This window comes from Ylistrum balloti, unplaced genomic scaffold (assembly GCF_031769215.1).
Source record: "Ylistrum balloti isolate Yb309-2 unplaced genomic scaffold, AGI_CSIRO_Ybal_v1 Utg370448, whole genome shotgun sequence".
In the NCBI taxonomy this organism is placed as follows: domain Eukaryota; kingdom Metazoa; phylum Mollusca; class Bivalvia; order Pectinida; family Pectinidae; genus Ylistrum; species Ylistrum balloti.
In genome coordinates, this window is record NW_026782298.1 from 468,711 (window position 1) to 488,383 (window position 19,673).

The window sequence follows — 19,673 nt, forward strand, 5'->3', positions numbered from 1 at the left end:
AGTGCAACCTCGTTTTCTAGATCAGTATTTGAAATTCTCTGTTCTAAACCAAATATCTTTATTCTTTTTTTTTTCAAATGAAAATGCCAGTTTTTCTCTCTCTCTCGATGGGGCTTGGGGCAGTGTAGTATTCCTTAAAGGACAGGAAATAAAGGTAGGATTAATGAATAGTTCCGGACTAAACATCCGAGGTACCCCGAGTAAAATATACATGGCTTTTGGTAGAGAAATTAAGAAAAATACCGCTGCTGACTTTAGATCTCTGTCAATCTTCGATTAATGTGGAAAATTTAACAGCAAACGTTGAATTTTAAACACTTCTAAAAATACGATGATGAAGAGAGCGAAATATCATGACAGATCTTTTGCTATTTAATAAAAATTGGTCGAAACGCCAAAGAGCCTTACAATCCTGCATGAGTTTTTTTTTTCAAATTAATTCGAAACTTTCATCATCAATTTTATGAACCAAAACTCTGTTACAATCCACATAATATTTTATTTGGTAACGATTATTACAGTAGTTTACGGCACGGTATTATCACGTGACGGATCAATGTCTGTTTCTAAATTACCATATCCTCTATTATATATAACATAGGTGACAATACCCCGATACTGGTCGATCTATTGATTATCAGTAAGAGACAGTGATAAAACACCACGGTTATTATACCGTACGACGTGACCTTGAGCCGTCCTCGGGTGTGTCACAAATCACTTTATCCCGTATAGTTTAGAGTGGTATTCATGGAGTCCCAACCACGCCTACTCCCTGGAGGAATCTGTTACTTAAGATGTAAACAATGGAACATATTTAAGTAAACAAAGAGATGTGAGACAAACTGTTCTCAGAAAAAATATCTAGTATATATAATTAGATATATAATACCTAGAAAAACACCTGTCTAGTATATATATGTAGATATATTATACCTAGAAAAATACCTGTCTCGTATATATATATGTAGATATATCATACCTAGAAAAATACCTATCTAGTATATATATGTAGATATATTATACCTAGAAAAACACCTGTCTAGTATATATATGTAGATATATAATACCTAGAAAAATACCTGTCTAGTAATATATATATACTAGAAGATATATACCTGTCTAGTATATATATGTATCTACATAGATATATACCTGTCTAGTATATATATGTATATAAATACCTGTCTAGTATATATATGTAGATATATCATACCTAGAAAAACACCTGTCTAGTATATATATATAGATATATAATACCTAGAAAAATACCTGTCTAGTATATATATATGTAGTATATATACCTGTCTAGTATATATATGTAGATATATACCTGTCTAGTATATATATGTAGATATATACCTGTCTAGTATATATATGTAGATATATAATACCTAGAAAAACACCTGTCTAGTATATATATATAGTAAAAATACCTGTCTAGTATATATATGTAGATATATCATACCTAGAAAAATACCTGTCTAGTATATATATGTAGATATATAATACCTAGAAAAACACCTGTCTAGTATATATATGTAGATATATTATACCTAGAAAAATACCTGTCTAGTATATATATGTAGATATATTATATAGAAAAATACCTGTCTAGTATATATATGTAGATATATAATACCTAGAAAAACCTGTCTAGTATATATATGTAGATATATAATACCTAGAAAAATACCTGTCTAGTATATATATGTAGATATATACCTGTCTAGTATATATATGTCGATATATACCTGTCTAGTATATATATGTAGATATATACCTGTCTAGTATATATATGTAGATTTATTATACCTAGAAAAATACCTGTCTAGTATATATATGTAGATATATAATACCTAGAAAAACACCTGTCTAGTATATATATATATATAGATATATTATACCTAGAAAAATACCTGTCTAGTATATATATGTAGATATATAATACCTAGAAAAATACCTGTCTAGTAATGTAGATATATTATACCTAGAAAAATACCTGTCTAGTATATATATGTATCTACATATCATACCTAGAAAAATACCTGTCTAGTATATATATGTAGATATATACCTGTCTAGTATATATATGTAGATAAATACCTGTCTAGTATATATATGTAGATATATACCTGTCTAGTATATATATGTAGAAAAATACCTGTCTAGTATATATATGTAGATATATACCTGTCTAGTATATATAAGTAATCAGATGTCTAATTTGGCGTTGTGTATCTATATTAGGATACTCAAGGTCACTTCTGACCGTGAACGTGACATGTATGACTGCAATGAACATGATGTCACGTGTCAGGATAGAATTCTCAGTCCTGATAAAAGTTACATGGAAAAGTCAACAAATGAAATAAACATTTCGTGATATCACAGGTACAACGTTATCTATATCATATCTACTTAATGAGTTAATATTATAAAAATATGTGTATCGCCATAGTATCAGTATATATTATATATGTATATCACAATTTATATAATAAAATTATAAGTTTATATTATACAACATTTATATAATAAAATTATAAGTTGATATTATACAACATTTATATAATAAAATTATAAGTTTATATTATACAACATTTATATAATAAAATTATAAGTTTATATTATACAACATTTATATAATAAAATTATAAGTTTATATTATACAACATTTATATAATAGAATTATAAGTTTATTTTATACAACATTTATATAATAAAATTATAAGTTTATTTTATACAACATTTATATAATAAAATTATAAGTTTATATTATACAACATTTATATAATAAAATTATAAGTTTATATTATACAACATTTATATAATAAAATTATAAGTTTATATTATACAACATTTATATAATAAAATTATAAGTTTATATTATACAACATATATATCACAATATCAGTAAAGCTTGCCACTTCTTTCATGTTTAACTGATTTCATTTATCACAAGTCTACATGTACATGGCACGACAAAATCACACCACCGACACCAGATGAGTGATATGAAATAGTGTATGTCAAGGTTACACCATCGACACCAGATGAGTGATATGAAATAGTGTATGTCAAGGTTACACCATCGACACCAGATGAGTGATATGAAATAGTGTATGTCAAGGTTACACCATCGACACCAGATGAGTGATATGAAGTTATTTATGACAAGGTTACACCATCGACACCAGATGAGTGATATGAAGTTATTTATGACAAGGTTACACCATCGACACCAGATGAGTGATATGAAGTTATTTATGACAAGGTTACACCATCGACACCAGATGAGTGATATGAAGTTATTTATGACAAGGTTACACCATCGACACCAGATGAGTGATATGAAGTTATTTATGACAAGGTTACACCATCGACACCAGATGAGTGATATGAAGTTATTTATGACAAGGTTACACCATCGACACCAGATGAGTGATATGAAGTTATTTATGACAAGGTTACACCATCGACACCAGATGAGTGATATGAAGTTATTTATGACAAGGTTACACCATCGACACCAGATGAGTGATATGAAGTTATTTATGACAAGGTTACACCATCGACACCAGATGAGTGATATGAAGTTATTTATGACAAGGTTACACCATCGACACCAGATGAGTGATATGAAGTTATTTATGATAAGGTTACACCATCGACACCAGATGAGTGATATGAAGTTATTTATGACAAGGCTACACCATCGACACCAGATGAGTGATATGAAGTTATTTATGACAAGGTTACACCATCGACACCAGATGAGTGATATGAAGTTATTTATGACAAGGTTACACCATCGACACCAGATGAGTGATATGAAGTTATTTATGACAAGGTTACACCATCGACACCAGATGAGTGATATGAAGTAGAGTAGGTAGTAGAGATTTCCTTTAGAATCAAATTTATCTGAATTTCACTCGTTTGGCCTTTAAGCGTCAAGAAAATGTGGAAAATGTTGCTTTATCCATTAATTGAGTATTGCAAGATACTACACGCCTGTGGTGTTGTACAATCACACGGAAAACATCTAGTCCAAGAGGTTTGCCATTTATTTATGTTGTTTTTTTTTAATTTAAATTTTTGAAACTATGGAGTTCGCCTCCATATCCAATTTTTGACATTTCTTTTGATAATTTCCCTTAATCGCCTCGTAGTTTTCAACACAGTAGGCAGCTATTATCACTGAACATACCTATAAGGACGAAACAACTGTATGATGTAGTATCATTGACAAATATTTTAAGGACGAAACAACTGTATGATGTAGTATCATTGACAAATCCTATAAGGACGAAACAGCTGTATGATGTAGCATCACTGATAAGTCCTAGAAGGACGAAACAGCTGTATGATGTAGTATCACTGACGAGTCCTAGAAGGACGAAACAACTGTATGATGTAGTATCATTGACAAATCCTATAAGGACGAAACAACTGTATGATGTATCATTGACAAATCCTATAAGGACGAAACAACTGTATGATGTAGTATCATTGACAAATCCTATAAGGACGAAACAACTGTATGATGTATCATTGACAAATCCTATAAGGACGAAACAACTGTATGATGTAGTATCATTGACAAATCCTATAAGGACGAAACAACTGTATGATGTAGTATCATTGACAAATCCTATAAGGACGAAACAACTGTATGATGTATCATTGACAAATCCTATAAGGACGAAACAACTGTATGATGTAGTATCATTGACAAATCCTATAAGGACGAAACAACTGTATGATGTAGTATCATTGACAAATATTTTAAGGACGAAACAACTGTATGATGTAGTATCATTGACAAATCTTTTAAGGACGAAACAACTGTATGATGTAGTATCATTGACAAATCCTATAAGGACGAAACAACTGTATGATGTAGTATCATTGACAAATTCTATAAGGACGAAACAACTGTATGATGTAGTATCATTGACAAATCCTATAAGGACGAAACAACTGTATGATGTAGTATCATTGACAAATCCTATAAGGACGAAACAACTGTATGATGTAGTATCATTGACAAATCTTTTAAGGACGAAACAACTGTATGATGTAGTATCATTGACAAATCCTATAAGGACGAAACAGCTGTATGATGTAGTATCATTGACAAATCTTTTAAGGACGAAACAACTGTATGATGTAGTATCATTGACAAATCCTATAAGGACGAAACAACTGTATGATGTAGTATCATTGACAAATCTTTTAAGGACGAAACAACTGTATGATGTAGTATCATTGACAAATCCTATAAGGACGAAACAACTGTATGATGTAGTATCATTGACAAATCTTTTAAGGACGAAACAACTGTATGATGTAGTATCATTGACAAATCCTATAAGGACGAAACAACTGTATGATGTAGTATCATTGACAAATCTTTTAAGGATGAAACAACTGTATGATGTAGTATCATTGACAAATATTTTAAGGACGAAACAGCTGTATGATGTAGCATCACTGACGAGTCCTATAAGGACGAAACAGCTGTATGAAAGAGTCTGGGAAAGTCGGGTCTATAAGCAGATCATAATACCGGGGAAAGCCTCTCCAGACAGGAACATAGTTGCTCGTTCAATCTACTGTAAAACACGACTGTCTATCGGACTCACTTAAACATAACACGAATCCTGTAGACATTGTCACGTTTGTCAGGAGTCTTGTGATCTGGCGAAGATTTACTTGGAACATTAATTGTTCTGTTGAATCAATGATCATTTGGTAATGTTTTAAACGTTCCTATGATATTGAATTTTTACAAAATATTGTCCTACACAAGAAAAGGGGTTGCTTTTCAGTTTCGGCACTTTTTGAAGGGTTACAGATTCCATATGAAAATCAGTGGTCGGACAGCATTGGCTCACTGTTACATCTCTTTGTTGAAATAATAATCTATTCTTTTGATATTCCACATTAAAACTATGCAAACATCTATCAATGATTTTGTAGATATCCTGTCGTCATGGCAACGGTACATCCTGCCCCTCCATATCGCTCTGAGGTAGATGTTGATGGATTGGAGAGCTTCGAGAGTACCGAAATATTGACTTCTAATACCTATAACAAGACGGAGATAGAACCTTCCTCACAAATTCATCATTCTACCGCTTTAGATGTTGATAACCATTCACAGACCTCGTTTACGGGTGATTTAGACGACTCAAATACATTGAAATCAGACTTGGACGTTGAACGGTCGAGCGAAACCAACTCTTCTGTGAGTCCTTCACAGGACAACGATAATTCACTCGGATCAAGCCATAACTTTCACACAGACAAAATGGCGACAGCTTTTCCGATTAGCTCCCTTGGAGTGGATTATGAGCGATCGTGTGAAGTAAACAGTCAGGATGTAGATTGGCAGCTCTCTTCTCCCGGGCAAACCGGCATTAAGACACAACCAGAGACATGTCGGACGGGAGAAAATTCCAATTTCACTACCAGCAATACTGCGACATCTTATGGGACCTCACGCCAATCAGTGGACCCGACATGTAAACTCACTGTGAAGGAACAGTCAAAAGTAGACCGAGAATTATCCAAGAAACAGGTCCAGGACTTACGACCTTCTAAGATTGTTGTCATCTTTAAATGGGTGGCCACGTTGTTACTGGGACTAACAGCACTCGGATGTCTAATAGCTAGCCGAGTCTCCTTCATATCAATAGCTGTACGTCTGCGCATGCCCGAAAATGACAACATCCCTAACAGTTCTTACGCCTACACAATGATCACCATGATACTTCTGATCCCAAACGTCTTTAACCTGCTGAGGTCTCTATGGATGGGCTTGTCTCGTAAAGATATGCCGTGGCCGAGTAGGAGGTCCATTTTCTGGGTAAGTGATGTTCTCTCACGACATTTAAATAAACATCCAAAAGTATCCAAGAGAAATGTGATATTTTATAGACAAATAAAAAAAAAATTCTACAACGTTTTTATTTTTTTAAAGTATTGATTAAGATAAACGATGACATTGTATTAGATTGATGAAATTCAGCATATATTGTCAAGTGAAAGGACTAGGCGTGTTTTTTGTTGCTGTCAATAGAGTGACAGTAGTGCGACACAGTTTCATCGTTAAGCAATCTCTGGTGTTTCAGATAGTAGGGACCAGTATCGTCGAGTCGTTTGGGATATGCCTCTTTGCATTTAAAATCTTCGGTCTGCAGTTCGGGGTGACCAGCATTGTGATGTCCGGGGGAGTGTTTTTTGGGCCGATGTTTTACCTGATCTACCGCCGTAATCGTTGTAACAAACCGCTGTCTGTAACACTAAGCTGTGGAGCCGGAATGGTGCTCCTGGCGATCGTTATTATCATCGGAGTATGGAGGGGTTTCACCCTGCTGGAGGCCATAAGTGCATGGCACATTCCTGTAGCTATACTATGTATCATGTTCACATGGATCCCTAGGGTACAGAAACGTTTGATTTCTCTGTCGACCTCATCAGGTGCATGGACTTCAAACGTCCTACCGAACTCTAAAGACCATTCAGGAGAAATCGAAAACCTTGAATCGAATATGGAAAGTGGAAGGTTTGAAGCCTCTTATCAACTTGATAATGTCGTTGAAAACACGCAGAACGTAGTGGTAAACATGGAAACACAGTCTTTCTGGAAGTCGGCTATCATCATGTCCGCGTGTCGAATCCCTGCAATCATCTTATTCTCTGTAATTCTTTACTTTTTTGACACGGACAAATCCTTTATCGGAGGAGCGATGGAATCCTTCAGAAATTCCTGGAGCCATTTCACCACGGATACCACCGCTCTTAACATGTTTATTGTCAACATAGTGTGTACCTTCATCGGTTACTTCATATCTCTATCAGCTTGTAGAATCAACATGCAAAGAGGAGCCTTCGTTCTGCCACTTATGTTTTCGACTCCGGGAGTGATGGCTGTAGTGTCGGGACTCTGTAGCTCCGGTGACTACTTTATTGTAGATGGAATTGATGAAGATGTGTGCGACACCGGGGAAGTGGTGTACAGTGCGATTTCCAGTGTACTTCTCCTTATATCAATATGTATGTCATTTGGCTGGATTATCTGGACCACAGATACAGTGATCATGTGCTCGGAATCCGAGGTAAGACATCTTTTATTAATCTTGTCTAGATTATCATTTATCAGATCTGAGGGGGAGATTGTGTTCTCGTGTACATAAGATCTGGGATGGAGACTGTGTTCTCGTGTACATAAGATCTGGGATGGAGACTGTGTTCTCGTTTACATAAGATCTGGGATGGAGACTGTGTTCTCGTTTACATAAGATCTGGGATGGAGACTGTGTTCTCGTTTACATAAGATCTGGGATGGAGACTGTGTTCTCGGATGGAGACTGTGTTTTACATAAGATCTGGGATGGAGACTGTGTTCTCGTTTACATAAGATCTGGGATGGAGACTGTGTTCTCGTTTACATAAGATCTGGGATGGAGACTGTGGTTTACATAAGATGGAGACTGTGTTCTCGTTTACATAAGATCTGGGATGGAGACTGTGTTCTCGTTTACATAAGATCTGGGATGGAGACTGTGTTCTCGTTTACATAAGATCTGGGATGGAGACTGTGTTCTCGTTTACATAAGATCTGGGATGGAGACTGTGTTCTCGTTTACATAAGATCTGGGATGGAGACTGTGTTCTCGTGTACATAAGATCTGGGATGGAGACTGTGTGTTCTCTGTGTTCTGTTTACATAAGATCTGGGATGGAGTTTACTGTGTTCATAAGATCTGTGATCTGTGTTCTCGTTTACATAAGATCTGGGATGGAGACTGTGTTCTCGTTTACATAAGATCTGGGATGGAGACTGTGTTCTCGTTTACATAAGATCTGGGATGGAGACTGTGTTCTCGTTTACATAAGATCTGGGATGGAGACTGTGTTCTCGTTTACATAAGATCTGGGATGGAGACTGTGTTCTCGTTTACATAAGATCTGGGATTGAGACTGTGTTCTCGTTTACATAAGATCTGGGATGGAGACTGTGTTCTCGTTTACATAAGATCTGGGATGGAGACTGTGTTCTCGTTTACATAAGGTCTGGGATGGAGACTGTGTTCTCGTTTACATAAGATCATAAGACTGTGTTCTCGTTTACATAAGGATGTTTACATAAGAGACTGTGTGTTCTGGGATGGAGACTGTGTTTACATAAGATCTGGGATGGAGACTGTGTTCTCGTTTACATAAGATCTGGGATGGAGACTGTGTTCTCGTTACATATCTGGGATGGAAGTACATAAGATCTGGGATGGAGACTGTGTTCTCGTGTTCTGGGATGGAGACTGTGTTCTCGTTTACATAAGATCTGGGATGGAGACTGTGTTCTCGTTTACATAAGATCTGTCGTTTACATAAGGTCTGGGATGGAGACTGTGTTCTCGTTTACATAAGGTCTGGGATGGAGACTGTGTTCTCGTGTACATAAGGTCTGGGATGGAGACTGTGTTCTCGTGTACATAAGGTCTGGGATGGAGACTGTGTTCTCGTTTACATAAGATCTGGGATGGAGACTGTGTTCTCGTTTACATAAGATCTGGGATGGAGACTGTGTTCTCGTTTACATAAGATCTGGGATGGAGACTGTGTTCTCGTTTACATAAGGTCTGGGATGGAGACTGTAAACTCATAAGGAAGTAATCTAGTACACAGTTTGATAGGGAATAATATAGTTCATGTAGCTTGTTGTAAATCTCTTATTTTCATCATACATGATCACTCCAGTCTACCCCAGTTGTTGCTGTAACTACTGACTTTGTTGTTACAGGTGTTCTGGTCGCCCGTTTATCCCGGTATCATGTTACACGAATGGTTACTGATATCTCGGCGAAACAAAATAACTGAGATTCGGGAGGCACCGCAACAAGTGGCACAGAAAACTAAAGTGTACATCTGTACTACCATGTACCGTGAGGTTAGAGATGTACTTTAAGCAGCAAAATCGTGACGAAGGCCCATCAACACACATGTATAGTGTCATTTAACGACAACCTGTTAGCACACATGTATAGTGTCATTTAACGACAACCCATTAACACACGTGCATACTATCACTTAACGACGACCCATTAACACACATGTATATGGTCACCCATTAACACACATGTATATGGTCACCCATTAACACACATGTGTAGTGTCATTAAAGACGACCCATTAACACACATGTATATGGTCACTTAACGACGACCCATTAACAAACATGTATATGGTCACCCATTAACACACATGTATAGTGTCATTAAAGACGACCCATTAACACACATGTGTAGTGTCATTAAAGACGACCCATTAACACACATGTATATGGTCACTTAACGACGACCCATTAACAAACATGTATATGGTCACCCATTAACACACATGTATAGTGTCATTAAAGACGACCCATTAACACACATGTATAGTGTCACTTAACAACGACCCATTAACATACATGTATAGTGTCACTTAACGACGAACCATTAACATACATGTATAGTGTCATTTAACGACGACCCATGAACACACATGTATATGGTCACTTAACAACGACCCATTAACACACATGCATAGTGTCATTTAACGACGACCCATTAACACACATGTATAGTGTCATTTAACGACGACCCATGAACACACATGTATATGGTCACTTAACGACGACCCATTAACACACATGCATAGTGTCATTTAACGACGACCCATTAACACACATGCATAGTGTCATTTAACGACGACCCATTAACACACATGTATAGTGTTATTTAACGACGACCCATGAACACACATGTATATGGTCACCCATTAACACACATGCATAGTGTCATTTAACGACGACCCATTAACACACATGTATAGTGTTATTTAACGACGACCCATGAACACACATGTATATGGTCACCCATTAACACACATGTATATGGTCACCCATTAACACACATGTATATGGTCACCCATTAACACACATGTATATGGTCACCCATTAACACACATGCATAGTGTCATTTAACGACGACCCATTAACACACATGTATAGTGTTATTTAACGACGACCCATTAACACACATGTATATGGTCACCCATTAACACACATGTATATGGTCACACATTAACACACATGTATATGGTCACACATTAACACACATGTATATGGTCACCCATTAACACACATGTATATGGTCACCCATTAACACACATGTATATGGTCACCCATTAACACACATGTATATGGTCACCCATTAACACACATGTATATGGTCACACATTAACACACATGTATATGGTCACCCATCAACACACATGTATATGGTCACTTAACGACGACCCATCAACACACATGTATATGGTCACCCATTAACACACATGTAGGTTGTCATTAAACGACCACTTGTTAACTTTTATGCGAGATGAGTAAATTTGTACTATATTTTAGTAAGCCTCCTTGTGTGGAACTGATACAGATTTTATAGTGCTACACTGAACTATACTGTAGAAGGCCTCGAGTAAAACACTTAACCTGCTACAATATATAAAGACAACAGACAAACAAGTTATTACTCTACCACAATGCTGAATACTAAATAGGTTGAAGACATTTTTCATTTAAAGTATCTGGACTCTCTCGGACCCCGGGGCTGAGAGCCCAAAGTGTTACCAAAGTGACGCTGTGTCAAGGGAGACAATAGGAAGTGCTCCCACAGTCAGTGACATCTTGCCACTCACGTAAGGGGACGAAAAGCCTAATCTTACACCCTACCTGCACGCCCATTAACATATACACATTGGGAGGATATCCTTAAACCAAAACAACAAACCTGTGTCGTCTGTCTTATGTTGGAAATGACAAAAAATTCTAGATACAAATGACCATACCGGATATGACGTAACACATTATGTCACGCGTTACATGTGACTAATTAAGATCGCTGCTGCGATAGACCCTTACTGAAAATATATCGATATCAGAATTAGTCCGTGTAATATCTGATTATCTCAGGTGTTTTCGTCGTCTAGTATGATAAAGTTCTACTGCTAATAACCACCAGATCGTTTTTTGTTTATCAAAGGCAGTACAAAAGTTTTAAGTAATCACTTAATGATATCAGTAATTAAAAGTGAAAACTCTTTCTTTATTACAGGTCGCCGACCAAAAAAGGAGTTGGCGATTTGTTCAGTTTACGTAGACGCTCGCTCAAAATATTCGTTTAAATCAGATCAATATTTTTCTCTGGTGGCCTGCCAGTCCCGATTTTTTTAAATAGCTCATTATCATTCCTATGTATAGAGATAGTACAGGCTGATACATTACCATAAAACATCGACTGAAGAGAAAAGTTTTCTACACATATCACATAATCAAAATCGCACTAAAATATCTCAGGATTTCTTTACGTCCCCCAAACCACTTAATTCCTCAACCTCAAAACATTGGCACCAATGCTGATTCAAATTTTACAAAAAATGACGTTACACTGATTCAGTAACGTCACACTGATCCAGTAACGTCACACTGATCCAGTATCGTCACACTGATCCAGTAACGTCACACTGATCCAGTGACGTCACACTGATTCAGTAACGTCACACTGATTCAGTAACGTCACACTGAACAAGTAACGTTATACTGATCCAGTGACGTCACACTGATCTAAGAGTGTTATATTCCAATGAGACGAATAAACACACTGAAAAAAGGATATTTACGGTGATCAGGCGGATGTAAATTTCACTCATGTATCGGTATTACTATATTGCAATAAATTGAAATTATTTAAAATATGCCTGCGATGACTTACACATATTCCCACATTAGATTGCTTTTTACATCAAAGTTTTCAGAAAGAAATTCGTTTGTCTTGCCTAATTTCTGTCTTGGTGTTTTTTATTCTAGACAAGAGATGAAATGGGGCAACTGCTAAAGTCAATATGTCGTATAAAGGACGCACAGGCGCACTCCGACAAGTATTTTGAATCGCACGTGTTTTTTGACGGAGGAGTCAAAGAGAAAACGCCAACTGACTTCGCTCTACAGCTTATAAGTCTTCTTCCGGAAACTCTAGGTAAATATACTGCCCAGCTGAAAAGTCTTCTACCGGAAACTCTAGGTAAATATACCGCCTAGCTGAAAAGTCTTCTACCGGAAACTCTAGGTAGTTATACCGCCCAGCTTATAAGTCTTCTACCGGAAACTCTAGGTAAATATACCGCCCAGCTTATAAGTCTTCTACCGGAAACTCTAGGTAGTTATACCGCCCAGCTGAAAAGTCTTCTACCGGAAACTCTAGGTAAATATACCGCCCAGCTTATAAGTCTTCTACCGGAAACTCTAGGTAAATATACCGCCCAGCTGAAAAGTCTTCTACCGGAAACTCTAGGTAAATATACCGCCCAGCTGAAAAGTCTTCTACCGGAAACTCTAGGTAGTTATACCGCCCAGCTTATAAGTCTTCTACCGGAAACTCTAGGTAAATATCGCCCTTGTGGTAAGTCTTCTACCGAAAACTCTAGATAAATATCGCCCTTGTGGTAAGTCTTCTACCGAAAACTCTAGATAAATATACCATCCAGGTGGTTAGTCTACCGCCAAGCTGAAAAGTCTTATACCGGAAACTCTAGGTTAATATACCGCAAAGATGAGTAAATATATCGCCTATGCATTTAGCTATGTCAACAACGATATGACACCATGTCAACAACGATATGGTGGTCAACAACGATATGGTACTATGTCAACAACGATATGGTACTATGTCAACAACGATATGACACCATGTCAACAACGATATGGTACAATGTCAACAACGATATGGTACTATGTCAACAACGATATGGTACTATGTCAACAACGATATGACACCATGTCAACAACGATATGGTACTATGTCAACAACGATATGGTACTATGTCAACAACGATATGGTACCATGTCAACAACGATATGGTACTATGTCAACAACGATATGGTACAATGTCAACAACGATATGACACCATGTCAACAACGATATGGTACTATGTCAACAACGATATGACAGCATGTCAACAACGATATGGTACTGTGTCAACAACGATATGGTACAATGTCAACAACGATATGGTACTATGTCAACAACGATATGGTACTATGTCAACAACGATATGACACCATGTCAACAACGATATGGTACTATGTCAACAACGATATGGTACTATGTCAACAACGATATGGTACCATGTCAACAACGATATGGTACTATGTCAACAACGATATGACACCATGTCAACAACGATATGGTACTATGTCAACAACGATATGGTACTATGTCAACAACGATATGGTACTATGTCAACAACGATATGGTACTATGTCAACAACGATATGGTACCATGTCAACAACGATATGGTACTATGTCAACAACGATATGGTACCATGTCAACAACGATATGGTACTATGTCAACAACGATATGGTACTATGTCAACAACGATATGGTACAATGTCAACAACGATATGACACCATGTCAACAACGATATGGTACTATGTCAACAACGATATGGTACTATGTCAACAACGATATGGTACTATGTCAACAACGATATGGTACCATGTCGTAGTGTCGAGGTTCTGATTGTTTTATCTACACATCGGAATTGTCTAATTCTTACAGGTGTTGACATAACTATGGTTACAAGAACCATGACTCTAGGTTAATATACCGCAAAGATGAGTAAATATATCGCCTATGCATTTAGCTATGTCAACAACGATATGACACCATGTCAACAACGATATGGTGCTATGTCAAAAACGATATGGTACTATGTCAACAACGATATGACAGCATGTCAACAACGATATGGTACTGTGTCAACAACGATATGGTACAATGTCAACAACGATATGGTACTATGTCAACAACGATATGGTACTATGTCAACAACGATATGACACCATGTCAACAACGATATGGTACTATGTCAACAACGATATGGTACTATGTCAACAACGATATGGTACCATGTCAACAACGATATGGTACTATGTCAACAACGATATGGTACCATGTCAACAACGATATGGTACTATGTCAACAACGATATGGTACCATGTCAACAACGATATGGTACCATGTCAACAACGATATGGTACTATGTCAACAACGATATGGTACTATGTCAACAACGATATGGTACTATGTCAACAACGATATGGTACAATATGGTACTATGTCAACAACGATATGGTACTATGTCAACAACGATATGGTACCATGTCGTAGTGTTGAGGTTCTGATTGTTTTATCTACACATCGGAATTGTCTAATTCTTACAGGTGTTGACATAACTATGGTTACAAGAACCATGACAACATACGGCATGAAGTTGTCATGGCAACTGTTAGCAACAGGGGAAAGACGCCAAGCACGTGGTATGACATTCTCAATTCACCTGAAAGACAACAGAAAGGTAGGCATTTTCCTTCGTTTGAGAGAGGGCGAATTCAAGAAAGATAGAGGGACGAGGCCAAAAGGAATAGAAGGGCGTGGCCAAGAGGGATATAAAAGTCTAGACCAAGAGGGAGAGAGGGGGCGAGGGCAAGAAGGATAGAAAGGGTTAGGCCAATGGGATATAGGGTCCAAGACCAAATATGGGGTATAGAGTGGGCTTGGCCAAAAGGGATAGAGGGTTATCGCGAGATAGAAAGGATGTGGCCAAGCTTATAAGATTACGAATCGTTTTAGTATTAATACATGGATCGGAAGGGAGTATGAAACAAGGGGAAAGAGATATGTAGTTGAAGACAAATTGCCAATGAAAGACAAGATATATTTTCCTCGCATTAAGTATATAAAAATAATATGCCTCCCTTCGTGTTATTTTGCAGTTGATACAAACGTTATTCGTACGTAATAAATTTAACATTATTGTTAAAACATAGGACCCACGCGTTTTATATTCTGCATCATAGAAGCATATAAAGCTATTTCTAATACCATTCAACATGTTTTTTTCGCTGATATTCTGACTAGGACCGCTTTCATTCTGTTTGTGTACGCTGTCACTACCAGCTCGGCAAATATTATAATACACTTTGAACTTACACAATATGCTCCATATCATGGTTTATAAGGTAGGGTTAAGGTTGATATATTTATGTCTTCAACTTCTCTCTATCTTTCTGTTATCAATTCCTCCTTGACACGTGAACTCAGGGTTAGCTGTGTGATTCATGTTTACCCGTGACTTGTGTGTATGATTGACAGATATCTGGTAGTAACACGAATCATCGTAACCTTGACAGTGCCCACACTTTTAAATTGTTAATCTTAGGTTGATTAAATGAAAACTAATTCTACACCAGATGATTATAGTAAAACCTGTAGCACAACGGGATGGATTTACAGTCATACATGTGAAATTAGCTTTTGTATGGTATGTAAATATTGGTATGTAAATATCGTTATGAAGACAGACTTAGCTATGGTATGTAAATATTGGTATGAAGACAGACTTAGTTATGGTATGTAAATATTGGTATGAAGACAGACTCAGCTATGGTATGTAAATATTGGTATGTAGCCAGACTCAGCTATGGTATGTAAATATTGGTATGAAGACAGACTTAGTTATGGTATGTAAATATCGGTATGAAGACAGACTTAGTTATGGTATGTAAATATTGGTATGAAGACAGACTTAGTTATGGTATGTAAATATCGGTATGAAGACAGACTTAGTTATGGTATGTAAATATCGGTATGAAGACAGACTTAGTTATGGTATGTAAATATTGGTATGAAGACAGACTTAGCTATGGTATGTAAATATCGTTATGAAGACAGACTTAGCTATGGTATGTAAATATTGGTATGAAGACAGACTTAGTTATGGTATGTAAATATTGGTATGAAGACAGACTTAGTTATGGTATGTAAATATGTAAATATTGGTATGAAGACAGACTTAGCTATGGTATGTAAATATCGGTATGAAGACAGACTTAGTTATGGTATGTAAATATCGTTATGAAGACAGACTTAGCTATGGTATGTAAATATTGGTATGAAGACAGACTTAGTTATGGTATGTAAATATTGGTATGAAGACAGACATAGCTATGGTATGTAAATATTGGTATGAAGACAGACTTAGCTATGGTATGTAAATATTGGTATGTAAAGATTGGTATGAAGACAGACTTAGCTATGGTATGTAAATATTGGTATGTAGCCAGACTCAGTTATGGTATGTAAAGATTGGTATGTAGCCAGACTCAGCTATGGTATGTAAATATTGGTATGTAGCCAGACTAAGCTATGGTATGTAAAGATTGGTATGTAGCCAGACTCAGTTATGGTATGTAAATATTGGTATGTAGCCAGACTCAGCTATGGGATGTAAATATTGGTATGTAGCCAGACTCAGATATGGTATGTAAATGTCGGTAGGTAGACAGACTTAGCTATGGTATGTAAATATCGGTATGTAGCCAGACTCAGCTATGGTATGTAAATATTGGTATGTAGCCAGACTCAGCTATGGTATGTTAATATCGGCATGTAGCCAAACTCAGCTATGGTATGTAGATATTGGTATGTAGCCAGACTCAGCTATGGTATGTAAATATTGGTATGTAGCCAGACTCAGCTATGGCATGTAAATATTGGTATGTAGCCAGACTCAGTTATGGTATGTAAATGTCGGTAGGTAGACAGACTTAGCTATGGTATGTAAATATCGGTATGTAGCCAGACTCAGCTATGGTATGTAAATATTGGTATGTAGCCAGACTCAGCTATGGTATGTAGATATTGGTATGTAGCCAGACTCAGCTATGGTATGTAAATATTGGTATGTAGCCAGACTCAGTTATGGTATGTAAATATTGGTATGTAGCCAGACTCAGCTATGGTATGTAAATATTGGTAACTAAACACAACACTATATACAATGACAATATACAACAACTCGGAGTAAAAATGTTCCAGACAATCACAAATCACACAAAAGCACCAGCCGATGACTCCAGTACACTCTGCCTATACTACATTTCTCCCTCAAGTTGTCACTTCATTTTCATATACAAACATATTCAAACATTCAGACGATAATGTTCCATACAAATTAGGATTAAGTTATATGACAACAAAAAACGTCTGATTTACAACTACTGACAAACTGCTCTGCTGTGTCTTCTTGACAGATAGATAGTATCCTTCATGCAAATGTTATTTAAGTGTGATGTATAATGTTTTTCATCTTTTGTATCTTCTTCTTGAAAATGTTTTATTCGGTTTAAATCAAATTTCATGCATTAAAGCAGAACTATTGATAACGCGAACATTGTTGTTGCCATTGAAGATGCTGTTTTCTGTGTAGGTGAACAACATGCTATTTTCTGTGTAGGTGAACAACATGCTATTTTCTGTGTAGGTGAACAACATGCTATTTTCTGTGTAGGTGAACAACATGCTGTTTTCTGTGTAGGTGAAGAACATGCTATTTTCTGTGTAGGTGAACAACATGCTGTTTTCTGTGTAGGTGAACAACATGCTATTTTCTGTGTAGGTGAAGAACATGCTATTTTCTGTGTAGGTGAAGAACATGCTGTTTTCTGTGTAGGTGAACAACATGCTATTTTCTGTGTAGGTGAACAACATGCTATTTTCTGTGTAGGTGAACAACATGCTGTTTTCTGTGTAGGTGAACAACATGCTATTTTCTGTGTAGGTGAAGAACATGCTATTTTCTGTGTAGGTGAACAACATGCTGTTTTCTGTGTAGGTGAACAACATGCTATTTTCTGTGTAGGTGAAGAACATGCTATTTTCTGTGTAGGTGAACAACATGCTGTTTTCTGTGTAGGTGAACAACATGCTATTTGCTGTGTAGGTGAAGAACATGCTGTTTTCTGTGTAGGTGAAGAACATGCTATTTTCTGTGTAGGTGAACAACATGCTATTTTCTGTGTAGGTGAACTACATGTTATTTTATGTGTAGGTGAACAACATGCTATTTTCTGTGTAGGTGAAGAACATGCTATTTTATGTGTAGGTGAACAACATGCTATTTTCTGTGTAGGTGAACAACATGCTGTTTTCTGTGTAGGTGAACAACATGCTGTTTTCTGTGTAGGTGAAGAACATGCTATTTTCTGTGTAGGTGAAGAACATGCTATTTTCTGTGTAGGTGAAGAACATGCTATTTTCTGTGTAGGTGAACAACATGATTATTTTCTGTGTAGGTGAACAACATGCTATTTTTATGTGTAGGTGAAGAACATGTTATTTTCTGTGTAGGTGAAGAACATGCTATTTTCTGTGTAGGTGAAGAACATGCTATTTTCTGTGTAGGTGAAGAACAAGAAGAGATGGAGTCAGATTATGTACATGTCTTATGTTCTCGACTTCCTTGTCAGACAGTATATCGGCCCTTCAGGAAACCCGGAAGGTGAGTCAATGCCTTTGGATGTAACCTAGGTGAGTCACTAATGTCTGATACTCCTACGTCACTACTGTCAGGACCTCGGTGTGTAACCCGGAGGGTAAATTACTATTGTCGGAATTCGATGTTACACCCAGATGGTGAGTCACTTCTATCAGGAATTCAAGTCACAATCTCGAAAGAAATGAGTCTTTACAGTCAAATTATCGTCAAGAATAAGCC

At 36.7% G+C, this 19,673-nt stretch overlaps 1 protein-coding gene across 1 annotated transcript in view; it reads left to right on the forward strand.

The window, feature by feature from the left end:
- Positions 1-6,001: 6,001 nt before the first annotated feature.
- Positions 6,002-19,673, forward strand: part of LOC132554839 (uncharacterized) — a 36,699-nt gene continuing 23,027 nt past the window's right edge. The window contains exons 1-6 of the mRNA XM_060219163.1: positions 6,002-6,877; positions 7,143-8,129; positions 9,815-9,961; positions 12,920-13,088; positions 15,340-15,473; positions 19,361-19,457. Of these exons, the coding sequence (XP_060075146.1) occupies positions 6,002-6,877; positions 7,143-8,129; positions 9,815-9,961; positions 12,920-13,088; positions 15,340-15,473; positions 19,361-19,457 (2,410 nt within the window). The remainder of the gene's footprint in view (positions 6,878-7,142; positions 8,130-9,814; positions 9,962-12,919; positions 13,089-15,339; positions 15,474-19,360; positions 19,458-19,673) is intronic.